Consider the following 18,007-nt stretch of genomic DNA (forward strand, 5'->3'; position numbering starts at 1 on the left):
TGTATACCTTTTTGATGAGTGTTTAGAGTGTGAGGTGTTTCTTGGTGTGTGGGTGGTGGTGGTGTGGCCTTATAAGGCTTTGGTGAGAGTCCTGCATGTGGTGTGACCAGCAGAGCAGGGCAGGTGTGGCAAAAGGATGGCAATGTTACGGTGTGGCAAGGTGCAACCAGACATGGTGAGGCTCACCAGGTGGAGAGTGAGGTGTGTTGAGCAGACGCTCACACTGTGTGGTCATATCACTCGAGATGTGTCGTGTTCTTTCTGGGACATTACAGAACTAAAAGTGTGGGAGTGTCAGTGTATAACGTGATGCTGTGCTTCCTTCACTAAGTAAAGCTTCTGTAATGACAAAATTTCTCTACACACCATCATGTATGTTAAGAGTGTGGCTCTGGCTCATCTAAGCGCAGTGAATGGTGGTGGTGATGGATGGCAGCTACATTCTCTCACACATGCAGACTCCTTGCCTTTGTGTGTTGTAAGTGGCTGAACACACTACTTACACTGATCTCTACATGAGTTTCAACTTGCTGCTGGCCCCTTTCTCATCAAAGGGCCAAAGCATCCAACCAACACAAGTCCTGTGTGGTGAATAGGCTTGACTGATGAGGCTCCAGTGTCTGTGATCAAGGTGAAGCTGGTTTCAAGCTACCTTAGTCTGAGCTAAAACCTTTGTATGTAAGTAATGTACAAGACACATACACAAACATATCTCAGTGCTGGTTTGTTCTGTGACAAACTATCATGGAGGGTAAAAATACTTTCTCCTGTGTAAAAAAATAAATGCAGCCATCTGACCTAAAGACACGTGCACTCTGAGCTGATGAATGGCGGGCATGGCAGAAGGAACGTGAAAACCTCATCCAGCAAACAGAATCCTTCCCTTTCTCTACATCTACTGTCAATGTCTTCCCTGGTAATGTGGCGTGGTCAGTGGTCAGCATCAGTCATCGTCACTGTAGTTGTCATCGCCGTCCTCACCAATGAATGTTTGTTTAAACCACTCATGTGAGCCTTTCTTGCACCCTGACAAAGGGCCTTGCTTGGCTTTCTTCTCCCTCTTTGTCCTGCTGGTGTGGTGGTCCTGTTGTCTGGAAGTCTGTCTGAGCAGCAGCTTCTTATCTGTGGAAGTCTTCAGGGCATTCACTTTACTCTCCAGCACAAACTTTGCAATGAAGGTGCCCTGCATGTGGTGGTGGTGGCAGTAAAGCCTTCTGGTCAGCCACATGTCTTCATGGTAGCTGTGAATATTGGTACATTTCATTATGGGGCAAAAATTACAGATCCTTGACTTGCCTAATCTGCTCTTTGGTAAGGATAGTTTACAAGAAAAGTTGTATTGGACTTTTAAAGAGAGTAAAAAACAAGTCTTTGTTTTGAATCAAGAGCTGCACTGGGATGGAACAACCAATGTAATGTTATCATACGAGAAGCATGTCCTGACATAAGATGATTTAATTGTATCTCAAGCCTACTGTGTGTATGGGCATGTGCCTCAGCTTTATATGAACCACCCTGTGTGGGATTGCAGGCCTACTAGCATTTAGATTGTAGGGTTTAGACTTGACATCCACACATTGTTGAGGCGTGGCACTGCTTTACTAAGAGTACAAAGAGAGAGGAGACACTAACCTGCGTGTTTTGTAGTGTGTCAGGCCAGGCACTCCGATGCCAAGGCCGGTGGGCACCAGCTTAAACTGAGGTCTGGCCTCCAGCAGGTGTTGTACCACATCTTCATTCTCCTCAGCCTGGCAAAGCAATTGAAAGCATCAGTGTTAACCCGGCCTGCCACTCCCTCTCCCTGATACAAACTCTTCCCCTTTCCCCCTCACTGATACATATCCTTACCTCTCCTTACTCCTTATTACATACCCTTCCTCCATCCTCCCTTCCTTGTTACATACCCTTCCTCCATCTTTCCTTCTCTGTTATGTACCTTTTCTTCATCCTCCCTTTCCTGATACATACCCTTCTTCCTCCCCCCTTCCCTAATGTATACCCTTCTTCCTTCCCCCATCCCTAATTCATCCTGCCCTTAAGTGTTTCAGCACACTGTCTTGAATATCTTTGACAGACTGAAGAAGAAATGGAAGGACTGCAGAGAGAGAGAGAGAGAGAGAGAGAGAGAGAGAGAGAGAGAGAGAGAGAGAGAGATATCCATGAAGACATTTCTGTGGCATTTGGAGATGAGAGCGTAGAGTATATCAAAGCCCTATATTTTCATTGTATTGTGTCATCCCATGGCTCACTCCGTCTTTTTTTATGTAAGAGGGAAAATCTAGCCAAGGGTTAAAAAAAAAAAAAAAAAAAAAAAAAAACTTAGATGCCAGTTCCCAAGCAGGGTCAAAAGAGTTGGCTTAAAGAATAAGATAAATGTCTTGAAACCTTCTTATAGCATCTTCGTAGTAAGCCAGCCACCTCACCAGGACAGAGCAAGTGGTGTACACAAGGTAGGAGTTCTGCATCCTGCCTTGCCTCAAACAGTCAGCGCCATTGAGCAGCAGGAGCCTCTGTCGCGCTGAGATGTGGTGCAAGTCCTCAGTGGTGCAACACACTCTTACTCCTGGGAAAGGGCGCACCATGCCGACTCCTGAGCTTGGCGCGTCCACCAACACCCTCTGGTACCGCCCAGCCTGACTCTGTAACACACACAGCTCACATTACTCCCTTAGGTTAGTACTGGTTACCACATCTCTAAAGCAAGAGTTAACCAGTACTGTCAGTCACTAACCCCTTTCTCAGGTACACTCTGGAACTCCCTGCCTGCTTCTGTGTTTCCATCTATCTAGGACTCCACTCATTAAAGAGGAAGGTTTGAAGACATTTATCCCATTCTGTGCATGAGTTATCTAGTATTCTCAATCACTCACCCCTTTCTCTGGTACACTCTGCAATTCCCTGCCTGCTTCAATGTTTCCATCTACTTAGGATTCGAACTCATTAAAGAGGGAGGTTTGAAGACATTTATCCCATTCTATGCAAGAGTTAACAAGTATTCTCAATCACTCATCCCTTTCTCAGGTACACTCTGGAACTCCCTGCCAGCATCTGTTTCCATCTACATATCTGAACTTATATACAAGAGGGAGATTTCAAGACATTCCATTCTTTGGCTAACTCTCTTGACCCTGTTTGGGAAGTGACATCAAAGTGGGCCTTTTTGTTTAACTTTTTTTGTTGCCCATGTCTGATTACCTCCTGGAAACTGTTATTCTTTATTTTTTGTTGTACAGTCTTTGTAACCCTGAATGTATCCATCTACATACCAGGCAGACTGTTCCATGCATTCCCCACCCTCCCACTCTCTCCCGGCCTAAAAAGATATAAATTTGAGAAGCTACGGGGTAAGTCAGGCAGATTAATATGTTAGCTAAGGGGCAATGGTGAAAAATGGGCGAGTACTTGTAACTTGAGGGTCATTGGTGTAGCATTAACTGTGGTGAGGGTCAGTCGTGTAACATCTTGGTGACTGTCAGTGGTGAGTATTGTTTTGAAGGTCAGGAGGTGTCATATTATCTTGGTGAGGGTCAGTGTTTCTGTAGTATTATCTTGGTGAGAGTCAAGGGATGTAGCATTTATCTTGGTGAAGGTCAGTGGTGTAGTATTATCTTGGTGAGGGTCAAGGGATGTAGCATTTATCTTGGTGAAGGTCAGTGGTGTAGTATTATCTTGGTGAGGGTCAAGGGATGTAGCATTTATCTTGGTGAAGGTCAGTGGTGTAGTATTATCTTGGTGATGGTCAGTGTCAGTGTAGTATGATCTGTGGTAAAGGTCTTAGGTGTAGTATCTGAGGAGAGCAGCGAGCAGTACCTTGGCTAAGAGTGCAGGTTCAATACAGGTGACCACACAGTTCTGCACGTCATGATGGGTGTTGGTGTCCCTCATTGCCTGCACCTCCTCCCTGTGCAGTGTGTTTGCCACCAGCCGGCCCGAGTTCATCTGCATTGCTGCTGTGGGTCAGGCAAGCAGACCATTAGTTTTTTTTTTCTATTATTTAAGAGGGGAAATCTGGCCCAGGGCAAGAAAAACAATTAGCCCTTTCAGTACCATAATGCATTTCCATATCCATTCTGCTTACTATTTGGTGATTTTATACAGCTTCAGAAACTTTTGTAGGGATTAGAATAGTGAGGACTGTGACCATTAATCTTTTGGCCTCCGTACACCCTTCCTAATGTCAGTGAAATAGTCTAATCATACACAAATCTCAAGATAAAAATATGTCTCAGTATTGATGAGGTTAAACAAAAAGGCCCACTGAGATAACAGTTCACAAGCAGGTCTGAGTTAGCCAAAAGAATGGGATAAATGTCTTGAAATCTCCCTCTTAAATGAGTTCAGGTCAAAGGAAGATGGAAATACAGAAGCAGATAAGGAGTTCCATAGTTACGTTGTTGAGACGTTTGAAGAAGTTTGGTTTTGGGATGCAGTTTGTTTTATTCAAATGGGATTAGATTATGTGAGACCTGAGTGAGATGAGAAAGGAGGGTACAGATATTTAGAGGAAGAAGGATACAAAAAGATATTTACAGGAAGAAGAGGATAGAAGATATTTTAAAGGAAGGAGACAAAAAGATATTTAGAGAAAGGGGGCAAAAGTATTTACAGGAAGGAGTAAACAAGTTTTTCTAGAGGAAGAAGGAGACAGAGAACTGTTTAGAGAAAAGAAGAGAGAGGAAGATGTTTTGAGAAGAAGGAAAGGATCAAAGTATTTAGAGAAAGGAAATGGAAAGGTATTAAGAAAAAGAACGAGACATATTTAGAGGAAGGAGATGAGAAGATATTAAGAGGAAGGATACAGGAAGATATTTGGGGATGGAAAGGTATTTAGTTGAAGTTAAGAGGCAATAAATGTGACACAAATAGAAAGAAATATATTCAATATTTAGAGAAACATGTGAGGCAGCAAGTCTGCATGTCAATAGAAAGTGAAAATGTAAACAGTAAAACTGAAGGAAATTAAGCTAAACTCTATAGCCACAATTCTATAAGGCAATACAAAGGAACAGAAAGAGATTGACATACAAGTTAAGTAACATACAGAGCAACAAAGACACACATGGACTGGTGGTGGTACAAATGAGAGGCACCCCCATACCAGACACCACACACTGCTCACCTATGTGCAGTGTCTTGCCTGAGTTGGTGGCACACAGCTCCAGCACATCCTCCCTGGCCTTGGCTGCTACCACCATCACCACCAGGGAACTGATGCTGCCCTGAAACACAAAGCATATATACCTGCTTCTGTATTTTCATCTTCCTCTGACCTAACTAATTTAAAAGGGAGGTTTCTAGACATTTATCCCATTCTTTATGTCAACTCTCAGACCTGCTCAGGTACTGGAATCTAAGTGGGCCTTTTTCTTAAATCTTTTTGTTCCCCTTGGCCAGATTTCCCCTCTTACATAAAAAAAAAAAAAAAAATCTAAATTGTTTTCTTGTTTACTTAGTCAATGTGTGAAAAAAAAAAAAAAAAAAAAAGGCATCAGGTGATGTGAATGGCAAGTGAAGGTACACTTACACAAGCACTATAGAACAAGGTGAGGCTCTGAGCAGCAGTGCCTGGACCTGTGACACTTGTTGCCTTGCCCTTAGGCTGCTCGTGTCTCCCCTTGGCACTCCTCCCCACTGGCACGTTGAGTTCCTGCCACTGTCGCTCCTTCTGAAAATTAATTAGTAATCTGAGAAAAAAACAGGAACAATGATGGTCTCCCGATGACTTGAATGCATGATCATGATGTGATTATTATAGAAAGTTAAGAGTTCCCAATAGTATTTCTGAAGGCCACACCAACACACCTGCTGGGAACACTTTCCATCTAAGATCATTTTCCTGATGAGGGGCCGAGGGCTGGCAGGGTTGTCCAGGGCCAGCATGGTGACACTGGACCACCGCGGCAACCAGGCACTCACTCCTCCCAACACCAGCTCCTGCCACAGCTTCTTGGGGCTGATCTGCATGCGCACACACACATTAGAAACATTTTTTGAACTACTGTACTGGAACATCCATCACTAAAAGAAAATACCTGAGGAGCATAAATCAAGGCACTATGTATTTTCAGTAGACAGATAGAGCAGGTATAATTGAAGCATATATTTCCTCACAAGTGAAGGGAAAGTAGCCAAACCCAAGCACTACCATGCCTCCAAAACATACGAAGACTCGAGGTGTCATACCATTACTTCATTACCTTGAGTGTGTTTGTCCTGAGGAAGGTGACAGGAGGGGTGAAGGAGATGGCCTGCAGGGTGAGCTGAGCCTCCTGCCTGCCCATCACCTGTGTGAGGTACCCCAGCATGAGCTCATTGAACCCACTCTCCTCACTCAGCTCCCTCAGGGTCTTCAGCAGTCTGTGGGAATGTTGATAATGCATGGCAACGAGATGTCACTTGAGGTGTGTGTGTATGTATTGGCTGTAAGGTGGTGTGTGTTTGTGAGTGGGTTTGTTTGTAGTAAGGTGGTGTGTGTCTGGGTGTGTTGGCAGTGATGTGGTGCATGTCTGGGTGTGTTTGCAGTGAGGTGGTGTGTGTCTGGGTGTGTTAGCAGTGAGGTGGTGTAGATATAAGGCAAAATCAACCATGTTTTTTGGGTACAATTAGACAACTTTACTGACATTAGGAGGGGTCTTTGGGGGTCAAAAAACTAGTGGCCGAAGTCTTTTCTATTCTAATCCTTACACAAGTTTTTGAAGCTGTATAAAATCATCAAACAGTAAGCAGAATGAATATAAAAACGTGTCATGGTACTGAAGAGGTTAAATATGAGGTTGTTTAATCAATAGAGTTAGTTGTTATGAAAAGCAACTCTTCAAAACATAGAAAGTGACTTAATGGTGTTGGTGGTTCACTTACCCAGCGTAATGTGACTCTGCTGTGCGTGTGCTGGGGCCAGGCAGGAGGAGAGGGGTGGGGGACACCTGCAGCATGGCACCAAAGTCCTCAATCAAGTCATCCACTTTGTCAGTCTCATACAGAATCATTTTCTTGAACAAGTGCCTCTCTGGGGAAAAGAGATGATGTTCTTTGAGTGGTTAGTTGACACGGCTAATACAGGGAATGCCGTGTAGTGCTGATGGACACCTCCAGCTTCCTTGATTAACTTGTGCTCTAATAACACAAGCAAAGTGACAGACATAAACTGGAGAAAGTCAGATAGATAATTTAAAAGAAAAGTGACAAAGAGAATTATAGATGAGGAGGAGGAAGGGAAGAAATTACAGAAGAAAAGGAAGAGAAGGCAGGATACAAAAAAGTGACAAAGAAAATTATAGAAAAGGAGGAGGATGAGGAGGAAATATTATGGAAGAGGAGAAATAGAAGGCAGGATATGTTATGTACAAGAAAAGTGGTAAAGAGAATTACAAAAAAGAGGAGAGAAGACAAACATAGTGCCAACCAAACACTAAAATAGCAAAAGAAGAAGGAAAAAGATTACCTCACCCTTTACACAGCTTAAGAAGATTGAGAGAAATATGGAGAATGAGATGAAGGGATGAAATAATGATAGAAGGATAGAAACACCTGATAAAGAACTCATACATGGCACCAACCGAACAATGAAACTGCAAAAGAAGGAAAAAGATCATCTCAGTCTTTACACAGCTTGAGGGAAAGACAGAGGGAGGTGAAGGGATGAAACAATGGTAGAAATGCAAATGATAGAAACACCTGAAGGACACATACATGGCACAACTGAACACCAAAATAGCAAAAAGAGAGAGAAAAAAAGGATCACCTCACCCTTTACAGCTTAAGATTGAGGGAAAGACAGAGAGTGAGATAGAGGGATGAAACAATGATAGAAATGAGGAACAGAACCACATAAAGATTTGTAGACAGCACCAACCAAACACCAAAATAGCAACAGGAAATGAAAAGAAAAAAATCATGTCACCGTTTACACAGCTTAAGATTGAGGGAGAGACAGAGAGTGAGGTGAAGGGAGGAAACAATGGTAGGATAGAAACACCTGAAGAAGACTCATACATGGCAACAACCAAACACTGAAATAGGAAAAGGATAAGAAAAAAATCACATCATCCTTCACACAGCTTAAGAAGATTGAGGGAAAGACAGAGAGTGAGATGGAGGGATGAAACAATGGTAGAAATGTACTGAATAGAAACACATAAAGATTTGTAGATAGTGCCAACCAAACACCGAAACAGCAACAGGAAATGAAAAGAAAAAAATCACATCACCCTTTACACAGCTTAGGAAGGTTCAGGGAAAAACAGAGTGAGGTGAAGGGATGAAATAATGGTAGGATAGAAACACCTGAAGGAGACTCATACATGGCATCAACTAGACACTAAAACAGCAAAAGGATAAGAAAGGAAAAAAAAATTAAGTCATCCTTTGCACAGTCTAACTCCTTCAGTACTGGAATGCATTTTTGCCTTGAATTTTGGGTATGATTAGACAATTTTATTTACATTACAAAGGGTCTATGGAGGTCAGAAGATTAATGGCTAGAATCTTCACTATTTTTATCCCCACATAAGTTTCTGAAGCTGTATAAAATCACCAAATAATAAGCAGAATGAATATAAAAACGTGTCCTGGTACTGAAGGGGTTAACATGAACGCCATACCTCTCAGTGACCGCTTCTTGTCGTAGTCAGAAGCTTTCCGTCTCAGCACCAAGCCCCTCATGACCCGAGCCCTCCTGTCACCCCGGCCAGCACACACCACATGTCTGGACCTTGGCTTGCCTTGATGACCTTGCCAAAATCCTCTCCTCTGACCTGCTGGCCCTCTCTTTTTGTGGATTTTTGCGTCATCCATCTTGGCGTGGTGCTGAAAGGAAGCCATGAAAGAACTAACCAATATAGTGAATAAAGGAAACACACACACACACACACACACACACACACACACACACACACACACACACACACACCATTTAAACTGTACACCTGTTGGCCTCTTGTGGGAAAAAGTAGTAGTAGTAGTAGTAGTATAAGTATAAGTAGTAGTAGTAGTAGTAGTAGTAGTAGTAGTAGTAGTAGTAGTAGTAGTAGTAGTAGTAGTAGTAGTAGTAATGAACGACTGAAATAAGAAGATAAGGAAGAAGAGAAGAGATTGGTGTAAGAGGTGAATGGAATATATGAAAGAAAAAAGTGGTAAAAAATAGATAAAAAGGAAGACAAGCAATAGCAGAGAAGGAAGGCAAGGAGAATGAAGATGGATTATATTAAAGACGTGATAAAAAAGACAATTAAAGAGAGGGAAGACAAACTGAAGGTGTTGAATAAATTGTATAAAAAAAGGGGAAAAAAAATAATTACAGCGAAAGAAGAAGGAAGAGAAAAAAAAAATCTGATAAATAATATAAAAAGAAAAGTAAAAAAAAAAATAATAAGTAAATAAATAAAGAGAAGAAGGACGAGGAAGGGAAGACAGATATATAATGTACAAGAAGAAGTGGTAAATACAATTACAAAGAAGAAGGAGAAGGAGAGAGAACAGAAAAGAAAGAGGAGCTGAAGAAGAGTTTGATACATAGCATAAAAGAAAAATGATGAAAACAGAATTAGAGAAGAAAGGAAGAGGAAGAAGAGAAAGAAGAAAAGGAGGAAGAGAATGTAGAAGAATGTGATAAGGCTGAGAGAGAGAGAGAGAGAGAGAGAGAGAGAGAGAGAGAGAGAGAGAGAGAGAGAGAGAGAGAGAGAGAGAGAGAGAGAAGCAGAGGAATAAATAAAAATAAATGATGATGGTGATAGGAAGAAAGAAATTAAGAAAGGAAAATGGAAGAGGAAGAGGGAAAAGAGCAATAACTGAATAACAAAGAAAATAAATCAAGAAAATAGTGCATGAAGGAGAAGAGAAGGATGGAGAGGAAAGGAAAAGCAAAAGGAAGAGAAGGAAAACGAAGGATAGGAAGATGAACGGAAACAGAAGGAAGAAGTGGAAGAGAAGGAGGAAAACGAAGATGAATAGAAACAGAAAGAAGAAGAAGAAGAGAAAAAAGAGGACGAGGAGGAGGAAGAACAGAAAGAAAAGAATGAAATAAGAAAACAAAGAAGACAAAGAAAAAAAGGAGGGAAAAAAAGGACAAGGAACGGAAGGAGGAAGAGGAAGAAACTAAAACAGGAAGAGGAAGAGGAAAAGAGAAGCTAGACAGAATAGTTACGCAATGCCTGAGTGCTTGGACTGACACATCACTATTACGCAAGCCTTTCCCACTCTCCCAAACCTCCCACCCACCCAAGGCAGCCTCCTCCCTCTCTTCCCCGGACGCTCGCCCTCTCTTCTCCTCCCCTCCCAGCCCACCCTCCAGTGTTGCAACCTCTTTAACATAGAGATTGTTTTCGTTCGAAGCAATTTGCGGGTCCGTGAGTGTGCGCCGGGCCCCATCATGACTTCAATGCATACCTAATACCTTCATATTCACTCAGAATTAACTTGCTAAAAGACCGAGTGAGTGCCGTTGTTTAAATTCCGTGGCTTTAAGAGAGAGAGAGAGAGAGAGAGAGAGAGAGAGAGAGAGAGAGAGAGAATTTCCGTTATATACTTATTTTATCTTGGTTTCTTAAAGTTTAACCATCTTAGAAATAGATCTTTTTTATATATAATATCGGCAATCATTTTCTCTCTCTCTCTCTCTCTCCCTTTTATGGGGTCCACCAGCCATGATGAAAGCACTGTGAAGACGGCTGTGGTGAGAGTAGTATCTCTCTCTCTCTCTCTCTCTCTCTCTCTCTCTCTCTCTCTCTCTCTCTCTCTCTCTCTCTCTCTCTCTCTCTCTCATTTTCTCCATATTACTGTACTTCCTTCACTTTTCTCCTTTTTTTTTATCATCCCTCCTCCCGTCTCACTTCCTATATTTCCTTATTTTATTTGCCCTTTTCCACCTTTGTTTAGTTTTTATGACTTTTTCTTCTTTTCGTCTCTTCATTTCTTCCAAAATTTCCATGGATCTACTTTCTTTCATTCTCTCTTTCTTCAATGTCTGTTTATTAGTTAGTTTAATCCTTTCACCACTATTTTGTTCGCCTCCCTTATGCAAAAGTTAACCAGTAGTCTCAATCATTCTCCCATTTCACTGGTATAGGGAAACACACACACACACACACACACACACACACACACACGTCAGCCTTGTCATCATGGAGCAGTGATTCCCCATTTTTTTCTTTCATTCTTCCTAACGTAAGATACAAACACACCTCACAGCACAGGCTTTGTACATCCCAGCAGTCTGCGGCGAGATGGGGCACCTGCCTTCACACTCACTTATGCCCTAAATAAATAAAGGTGGGTGGAGACGCGACACACACACACACACACACACACACACACACACACACACACACACACACACACACACACACACACACATCTATACAACGAAATACAGAACACACACACACACACCATCTATACAACGAAATACAGAACACACACACACACACACACACACACACACACACACACACACACACACACACACACACACACACACCATCTATACAATGAAATACAGAACACACACACACACACACACACACACACACACACACACACACACATCTACACAACGAAATACAGAACACACACACACACACACACACACACACACACACACACACACACACACACACACACACACATCTATTTAATGAAGGACAAAGTAAAAAAAACACACACACACACACGAGCGCACCATCTATACAACGAAAGATAGAGCAACACACACACACACACACACACACACACACACACACACACACACACACACACGAGTGCACCATCTATACAGCAAAAGATAGAGCAACACATAGACAGACAGACAGACAGACAGACAGACACACACACACACACACACACACACACACACACACACACACACACACACACACACACGAGTGCACCATCTATACAGCAAAAGATAGAGCAACACACAGACAGACACACACACACACACACACACACACACACACACACACACACACACACACACACACACACACACACTGCATCATCCTCTATGCAATGAAAGACAACATAACGCACATACACATGCACGTACAGTTAAGGAGGGAATCAGGTCTGGGTCCAGCCGACGGGCGTCCCCCGTTGATGACGTCTCAATATATACGTTACATAAACCATTTTAAAAACGCCGATTCACAAAAAGGCAGCTGGGCTCGAATGCTACATAAATTTTGACTTGTCGCCAATCAAAACCAATTCCTAAAATCTAAAAATATTGCCAGGCTGAGTAATAATAGAAATATTTTAAAAACACCATAAATAAAAGTGTTATAACATCGACATGCTTAAGCACAATTTTAAAGTCCACCAATCTTATTCAACACGATCGATAACCCTTTCTAAAAATATGAACTACTTTCAGAACACATTCAAACTTTGGAGCAAGCTGAACTTCCTAAAAAAAATTTTATACATTGTCACATTTACACACTTTAACGGCACTATAAAAAATCTTTAAAGTCCACACATTTCGCTTATCAGGAACGAAACACAGTTTAGCAATCATAAACTCTTTCTTAAAAGCATTAACACTTCATTACAACCTGTAATAAGAAAACAAAAATATACAGGTGAAAATTTTGTAAAGGGAATCCGGCTCTTATTTACATCATAATAAACATCAAAATCAATGTATTTCACCCAACAGAAGAATGGAAAACACTTAAAACACAAAAATATATGTCTGCGAACCATAAAAAGTTACTTGTGAGCCAAAATGAATAAACTGAGAGCGATGGAAAATATACCAAATTCGACAGGCTGAGATAGGGAAAACAACATGGCGCCGGCCGATGACGTCACGCGGAAGCGAATGACGTCACGCGGGAAATGGCTGATGACAACACGGTGGCCGCAGCTCACCCGTTTAGTATCACTGGGTCTTCATTGTACGCAAACTAAGCAAAAGCGGATATATCTCAACAACCAACACGAAATATTAGACCTGTGGCTCCAGTTTATGACGTGTCTGGCGTATAACAGGCGAGGGATGAAAGAGATAATGGCCGAGGGATAGGCACTGGGTCAATGGCTCGTTCATTTTATTATTTACTCGTTATCCGAGGTGTTTTTACATTTTCAGCAGGTGTCAGTTCAGTGATATATTGTCCTGGAGGTTAGGAAAATATGGCTGGATTGGGGATGGTCAAGTATTGAGCTGGTTGTAAACACTAATGTGAGGTTCAACTAAGTAGATATTTGCCTTGTTTACTTAGCTGTGGTGGTTAATTCATTTATGTTTCGTTCAGAAGGCTGGCAACGTTAGGCTACAACATGGCACCATTGTCAAATAATGAGTCAAACCTAATATATTACTTACGATTCTTGACGACTGTCCGTGGCGGCGTCCCTCTCACCTGTTGACACACATCCACCCAAATCCCTCTCCCTCCCGCCCACACACACCGCCGCATTGTACCTTCAACGATGAATAAATAGTGAACCTTAGCTTACTGAGAGGCTACAAACAGGCTTTTCATTTCGTTATTGTTACTGTTATCAATATTTTGGTTTTCACTGTCCGTGTCTCTCGCCACGCCGTCTCGCCACTACTACTCCTCTAAACAGACTGATAGTGCTGCCAGGCGCCGGCTCAAATTCCAACTTTACCCTAAATACACTCATAACATTACCCTGTTTGCTTTAAAATTACCCTGCTTGTTAAAAATCTATTTATCAAAGATCACTTATATGTATGTACATATAGGAAATATTATCATAATATGTACGGTGATGAAATAATATTACCCTGAAATGAAATGATGTTATCCTTATAAGTGCTCAAAATTACCCTAGAACAAGGTAATTACCCTGCACCTGCCGCCACTAGGTTGACGGGTGACGGGACGGGATGCTAGTTCGGCGTTCGCAAGGGAGTTTGGCAAAAGGATAAAACTTTATTTGCCAGAACCAAATCACGTATGAAAATGTAAAAAAAAAAAGAAAGGAAAAAAATAAAAGAAATAATGGCGTTCGCGAGGGAGTTTGGCGCGAGGATCAAGATTTATTTGCCAGAACCAACTCACGTATGAAGATGTAAAAAAAAAAAAAAAAAAATCTAACAGCAGAAGTAGTGGAATATATGAAATAAAAGATGAAAAAGAGAGATACTGTAAATGCATAGACGAGGTGACTGGACAACAAAAAGTAGAAAAAAAAGGAACACAAACTGCAGGAAAGTGAATTTGGGGGAAAGGGTGGAAGGGTGAAGTGAATTGCTTTCTTCTTAAATGGTGGTAAGAATATATATATATATATATATATATATATATATATATATATATATATATATATATATATATATAATAAAAAAAAATAAACTAGGAGGAGGAGGAGGAGGAGATGGATGGAAAAACAATTATGTATCTAAATATTTCCTCTTCTCTCTCTCTCTCTCTCTCTCTCTCTCTCTCTCTCTCAAATACGACAATCTATTACTCGGCTAATTTTTCCTTCTTCTCTTCTTCTACAAGAGAGAGAGAGAGAGAGAGAGAGAGAGAGAGAGAGAGAGAGAGAGAGAATCACATGCTAACCTTACAAAACTCCAAAATTTCCAGTCATTTCCTCCAAGTTTTGCATCTCTACACACCTCCACGCCCTACAGCAGCAATAGGGCGCCTTCCCAGACACGCACGCAGGCAGGCAGGACACGAGGCGAGGCGTGGGCGGAGGAAAGTCGGTAAATATTGCTAGGGTAATACATAACACGACGTAAACAAACCCCACGTGGTCTCCAGCTGATGTGGTTCTTGGGACGAGTTCTATTGATTTTATGTGTTCCTGAGGTATACATGTTTTGTTTTTTAATTTTGTTGTTTATTATCTTTATTTTTATGTTTTTTTTACTATTTTAATGTGTGGTTTAGGTTATTATATTGTATTTTGCCTAATGTGTCAACTTTTTTCCTGGTTTTATTTCCTCGTTAGGGTGAAAATAATGTGGATAAGTAAATGTGTGTGTGTGTGTGTGTGTGTGTGTGTGTGTGTGTAGGCTATTATATTATAACACAAGTGAGGTAAGAGGCAAGAATCAGGCAATTTTTTGAAAAGACTGGAACAATTAGAGAATAATGTTCTTTTCTATCTTACTCAATCCTCCATGTCTAATGTATCTTGAACTATACAAAGGGAAGAAGTGTTAGACTGTTTTGGAAAGACTTCAAATGAGAGAGAGAGAGAGAGAGAGAGAGAGAGAGAGAGAGAGAGAGAGAGAGAGAGAGAGACTTCAGTAAGAAATGAATGAAACAACCAAGAGTTTTCAGTTTTCTCGTCTTGTGCATGCTCTCTCTCTCTCTCTCTCTCTCTCTCTCTCTCTCTCAACTTAGAACACTTTTATTCATTTATTCATTTTTTTCCAGTCCAACTCAAAGTACGTGAAAGTAATCCTGGTAAGAGAAAAATCAAACAAACATTTCACGGACAACAGGAGGCTAGACTGTGGATTTCCTGCCATGCCCCCCCTCCACCCACCCACACCTCACTTGTACCACTCACGTCCCCCCAGCCACCCAACCTCCCCTCCTATACCTGTCTGATGCCCCTCACCTGCCTCAGTCACTCCCACCACACCTGTCCCCTCATTCCCGCCTCTCACCTGTGCTGGGGCTGCCACTGTCTCTCTTGTCCTTTCTTTAGATCGCTATTGTAACTGCCTAACTAATTCTAAGCTAAATTTAATGTTTGTTAGGATATACACACATACACAGGCGGTAAAGAAAGATGTGAGAAGGATTTTTGTAGTTATTTTTTGTATTAGTTATTTGTTTTTAGTATTTATTGTTGTTGGTGAAAAAGATGGTGGAGGAATTTGTCTTTTTAACTTTTCTTAATTTGTATCTTAGTTTGTTAATTCCTTTTTTTTTTTTTATATATATATCTTCGGTGGGCTTCATGCGTGCTTAAAGAAAAAAATATATATTTGAATTATCAAGAGAAAATGATAACGATAAAAATCCACTTTCTCAATCTGCATTTTGGTGGGTTTTTACTTATCTACATTTCATAATTTTCATTTCCATGCATTCAGTCGACTATATCTATATTGAGGAAATAAGATTAATAAATAGAAAAGAAGAAAAAGAAAACAGTCCACGATGTGAGACTGTTTACTCGTACACATCAACACCCAGCCTTTATACATAAAAAAAGAAAAAAATGTAAACAATAAAACAAGAAAAATGTATAATAAAAATACTTAATTCTCAGATTCCCTTGATAAACTCCTTCCATGCATAATAAAAAAAAGTCCAGAAAGCAAGACTGTCCTCCTTGGTGTTTAAGTTCTGCTGTGGGGCGGGAAGAAACACGTGGCGGCTGTCTTTAGTGTCCTGTCATCTCCTGTCAGTCTGTCATCCCTTGTCCTGTGGCTGACCATGGAGCAAGTAAGTACCCTGATCTGTTACCCTCCTAAGACCTTCCCTTCAGAAATATGTGTGGCAGGGGTGGAAGGACAAGAGAGAGGCGGTCAGGTAAAATGTGTGATGTGGCACGTGGCTGTATTGTGGTGGTGATGTGGTGTGGTGGTGATGTGGTGTGGCGGGGGTGTGGTGTGGGTGTGGTGTGGTGTGGTGTGGCGGGGGTGTGGTGTGGTTGTAGTGTGGTGGCATGGCTGTGGTGTGGTGTGGTGTGGTGTGGTGTGGCTTTAGTGTGGTGGCGTGGCTTTGGCGTGGCTGTGGTGTGGTATGATGTGTTGTGGTGTGGTGTGGTGTGGTGTGATGGTACCGGTAATAGACTCTGGACTGAAAGAATAAAAACACATACAAATAAACTCAGACAAGTAAACTAAAGCAGTGGAAGTAAAAGTGACAGATTAAAGCACCGGAAAATATACACACAATAAGATCAGGAAAGCGAAAACAGTGAGAGCCGAAGCCAGGGCGTATCCCACGAGCACTGCTGGGCACCACTAGACCCTTCCTGATGTCAGTAAAATGGTCTAATCGTGCACAAATCTCAAGGTATAAATGTGTCCCAGTACTGAAAAGGTTTAATACACGGTCAGGTCCCTCTAACACCATTAGACCCTTCCTTATGTCAATCAAATGGTCTAATAGTACACAAATCTCAAGGTAAAAATGTGTCCCAGTATTGACGGAGTTTGATACACGGTCAACTCAACACTACTTTCGATAAATGTTCAGGAAAAAAGGGTAATGAACTCCAAAACACCGCCTTCTCACGAGTATCAAGTAAGAGGGTTGGTGGCATTGTTCCGCTACTTTATACTACTGATCCATTTGTGTACAGTGGGTCTGGTGAAAGTCTGGAAGCTATCAGTGGAAAATCAAGTGCTAGAGTTATACTGAACCAAAATGAATAGCGTCTTTAAAGGTTCCACACTGAGTCATTCTTATTTGATATTTATTATGTGTATGGTATATAAGGTGAACACTATTACTATATTTTTTCTTAATTTGTTACCTAACTTGAATAGACCAAACCAAACCAAACCAGAGCAGACCTAACCAACCCAAACTTAGCCTAAACTAGCCTAGCCTAACCTAACCCAGTTAAACCGAACCTAAACCTAACCTAACCTAACCTAACCTAACCTAACCCAACCCAACCCAACCCAACCCAACCTAACCTAACCTAACTTAATCTAACCTAACCTGACAAACCCAACCCCAACCCCAACCCCAACTCTAACCCAACCCAACCCAACCCAACCCAACCCAACAACTCAACTCAACTCAACTCAACTCAACTCAACTCAACCCCAACCCAACCCAACAACTCAACTCAACTCAACTCAACTCAACTTAACCCAACCCAACCCAACCCAACCCAACCCAACCTAACTCAACTCAACTCAACTCAACTCAACTCAACTCAACTCAACTCAACTCAACTCAACTCAACTCAACTCAACTCAACCAACCCAACCCATCCCAACTCAACTCAACTCAACTTATCTCATCACATCTCATCTCATTTCATCTCATCTCATTATCCCATCTCAAACTCAACTAACACTGTAATTCCCATGGTACAATAACTTTTT

The 18,007-nt window shown here is 41.5% G+C and overlaps 2 protein-coding genes across 4 annotated transcripts in view; one reads left to right on the forward strand and one right to left on the reverse strand.

Annotated features, from left to right (window-relative positions):
• Nucleotides 1-45: 45 nt before the first annotated feature.
• On the reverse strand, nucleotides 46-14,802 carry LOC123507814 (probable 28S rRNA (cytosine(4447)-C(5))-methyltransferase). Of its 3 annotated transcripts, none has more exons than XM_045261025.1 (11): nucleotides 14,538-14,802; nucleotides 8,601-8,805; nucleotides 6,859-7,006; nucleotides 6,198-6,357; nucleotides 5,803-5,958; nucleotides 5,525-5,665; nucleotides 5,120-5,219; nucleotides 3,811-3,947; nucleotides 2,424-2,639; nucleotides 1,633-1,748; nucleotides 46-1,241 (listed from the first exon to the last, which is right to left on the reverse strand). In XM_045261025.1, the coding sequence occupies exons 2-11, from the start codon at nucleotides 8,791-8,793 to the stop codon at nucleotides 944-946; spliced, it is 1,665 nt and encodes a 554-aa protein (XP_045116960.1). In that variant the 5' UTR covers nucleotides 8,794-8,805; nucleotides 14,538-14,802; the 3' UTR covers nucleotides 46-943. The 3 variants fall into 3 exon arrangements, with proteins under 3 accessions (XP_045116960.1, XP_045116959.1, XP_045116958.1); XM_045261024.1 differs by having other exon boundaries at nucleotides 3,811-3,950; nucleotides 14,594-14,801; XM_045261023.1 differs by having other exon boundaries at nucleotides 3,811-3,950; nucleotides 14,538-14,801.
• Nucleotides 14,803-16,295: 1,493 nt separating this feature from the next.
• The window catches only part of LOC123507816 (follistatin-A-like), a 186,568-nt gene continuing 184,856 nt past the window's right edge, over nucleotides 16,296-18,007 (forward strand). The window contains exon 1 of the mRNA XM_045261030.1: nucleotides 16,296-16,385. The gene's annotated coding sequence lies outside the window, so the exon portion shown is untranslated. The remainder of the gene's footprint in view (nucleotides 16,386-18,007) is intronic.

The sequence above is a fragment of the Portunus trituberculatus genome, chromosome 23, assembly GCF_017591435.1.
Source record: "Portunus trituberculatus isolate SZX2019 chromosome 23, ASM1759143v1, whole genome shotgun sequence".
NCBI lineage: Eukaryota > Metazoa > Arthropoda > Malacostraca > Decapoda > Portunidae > Portunus > Portunus trituberculatus.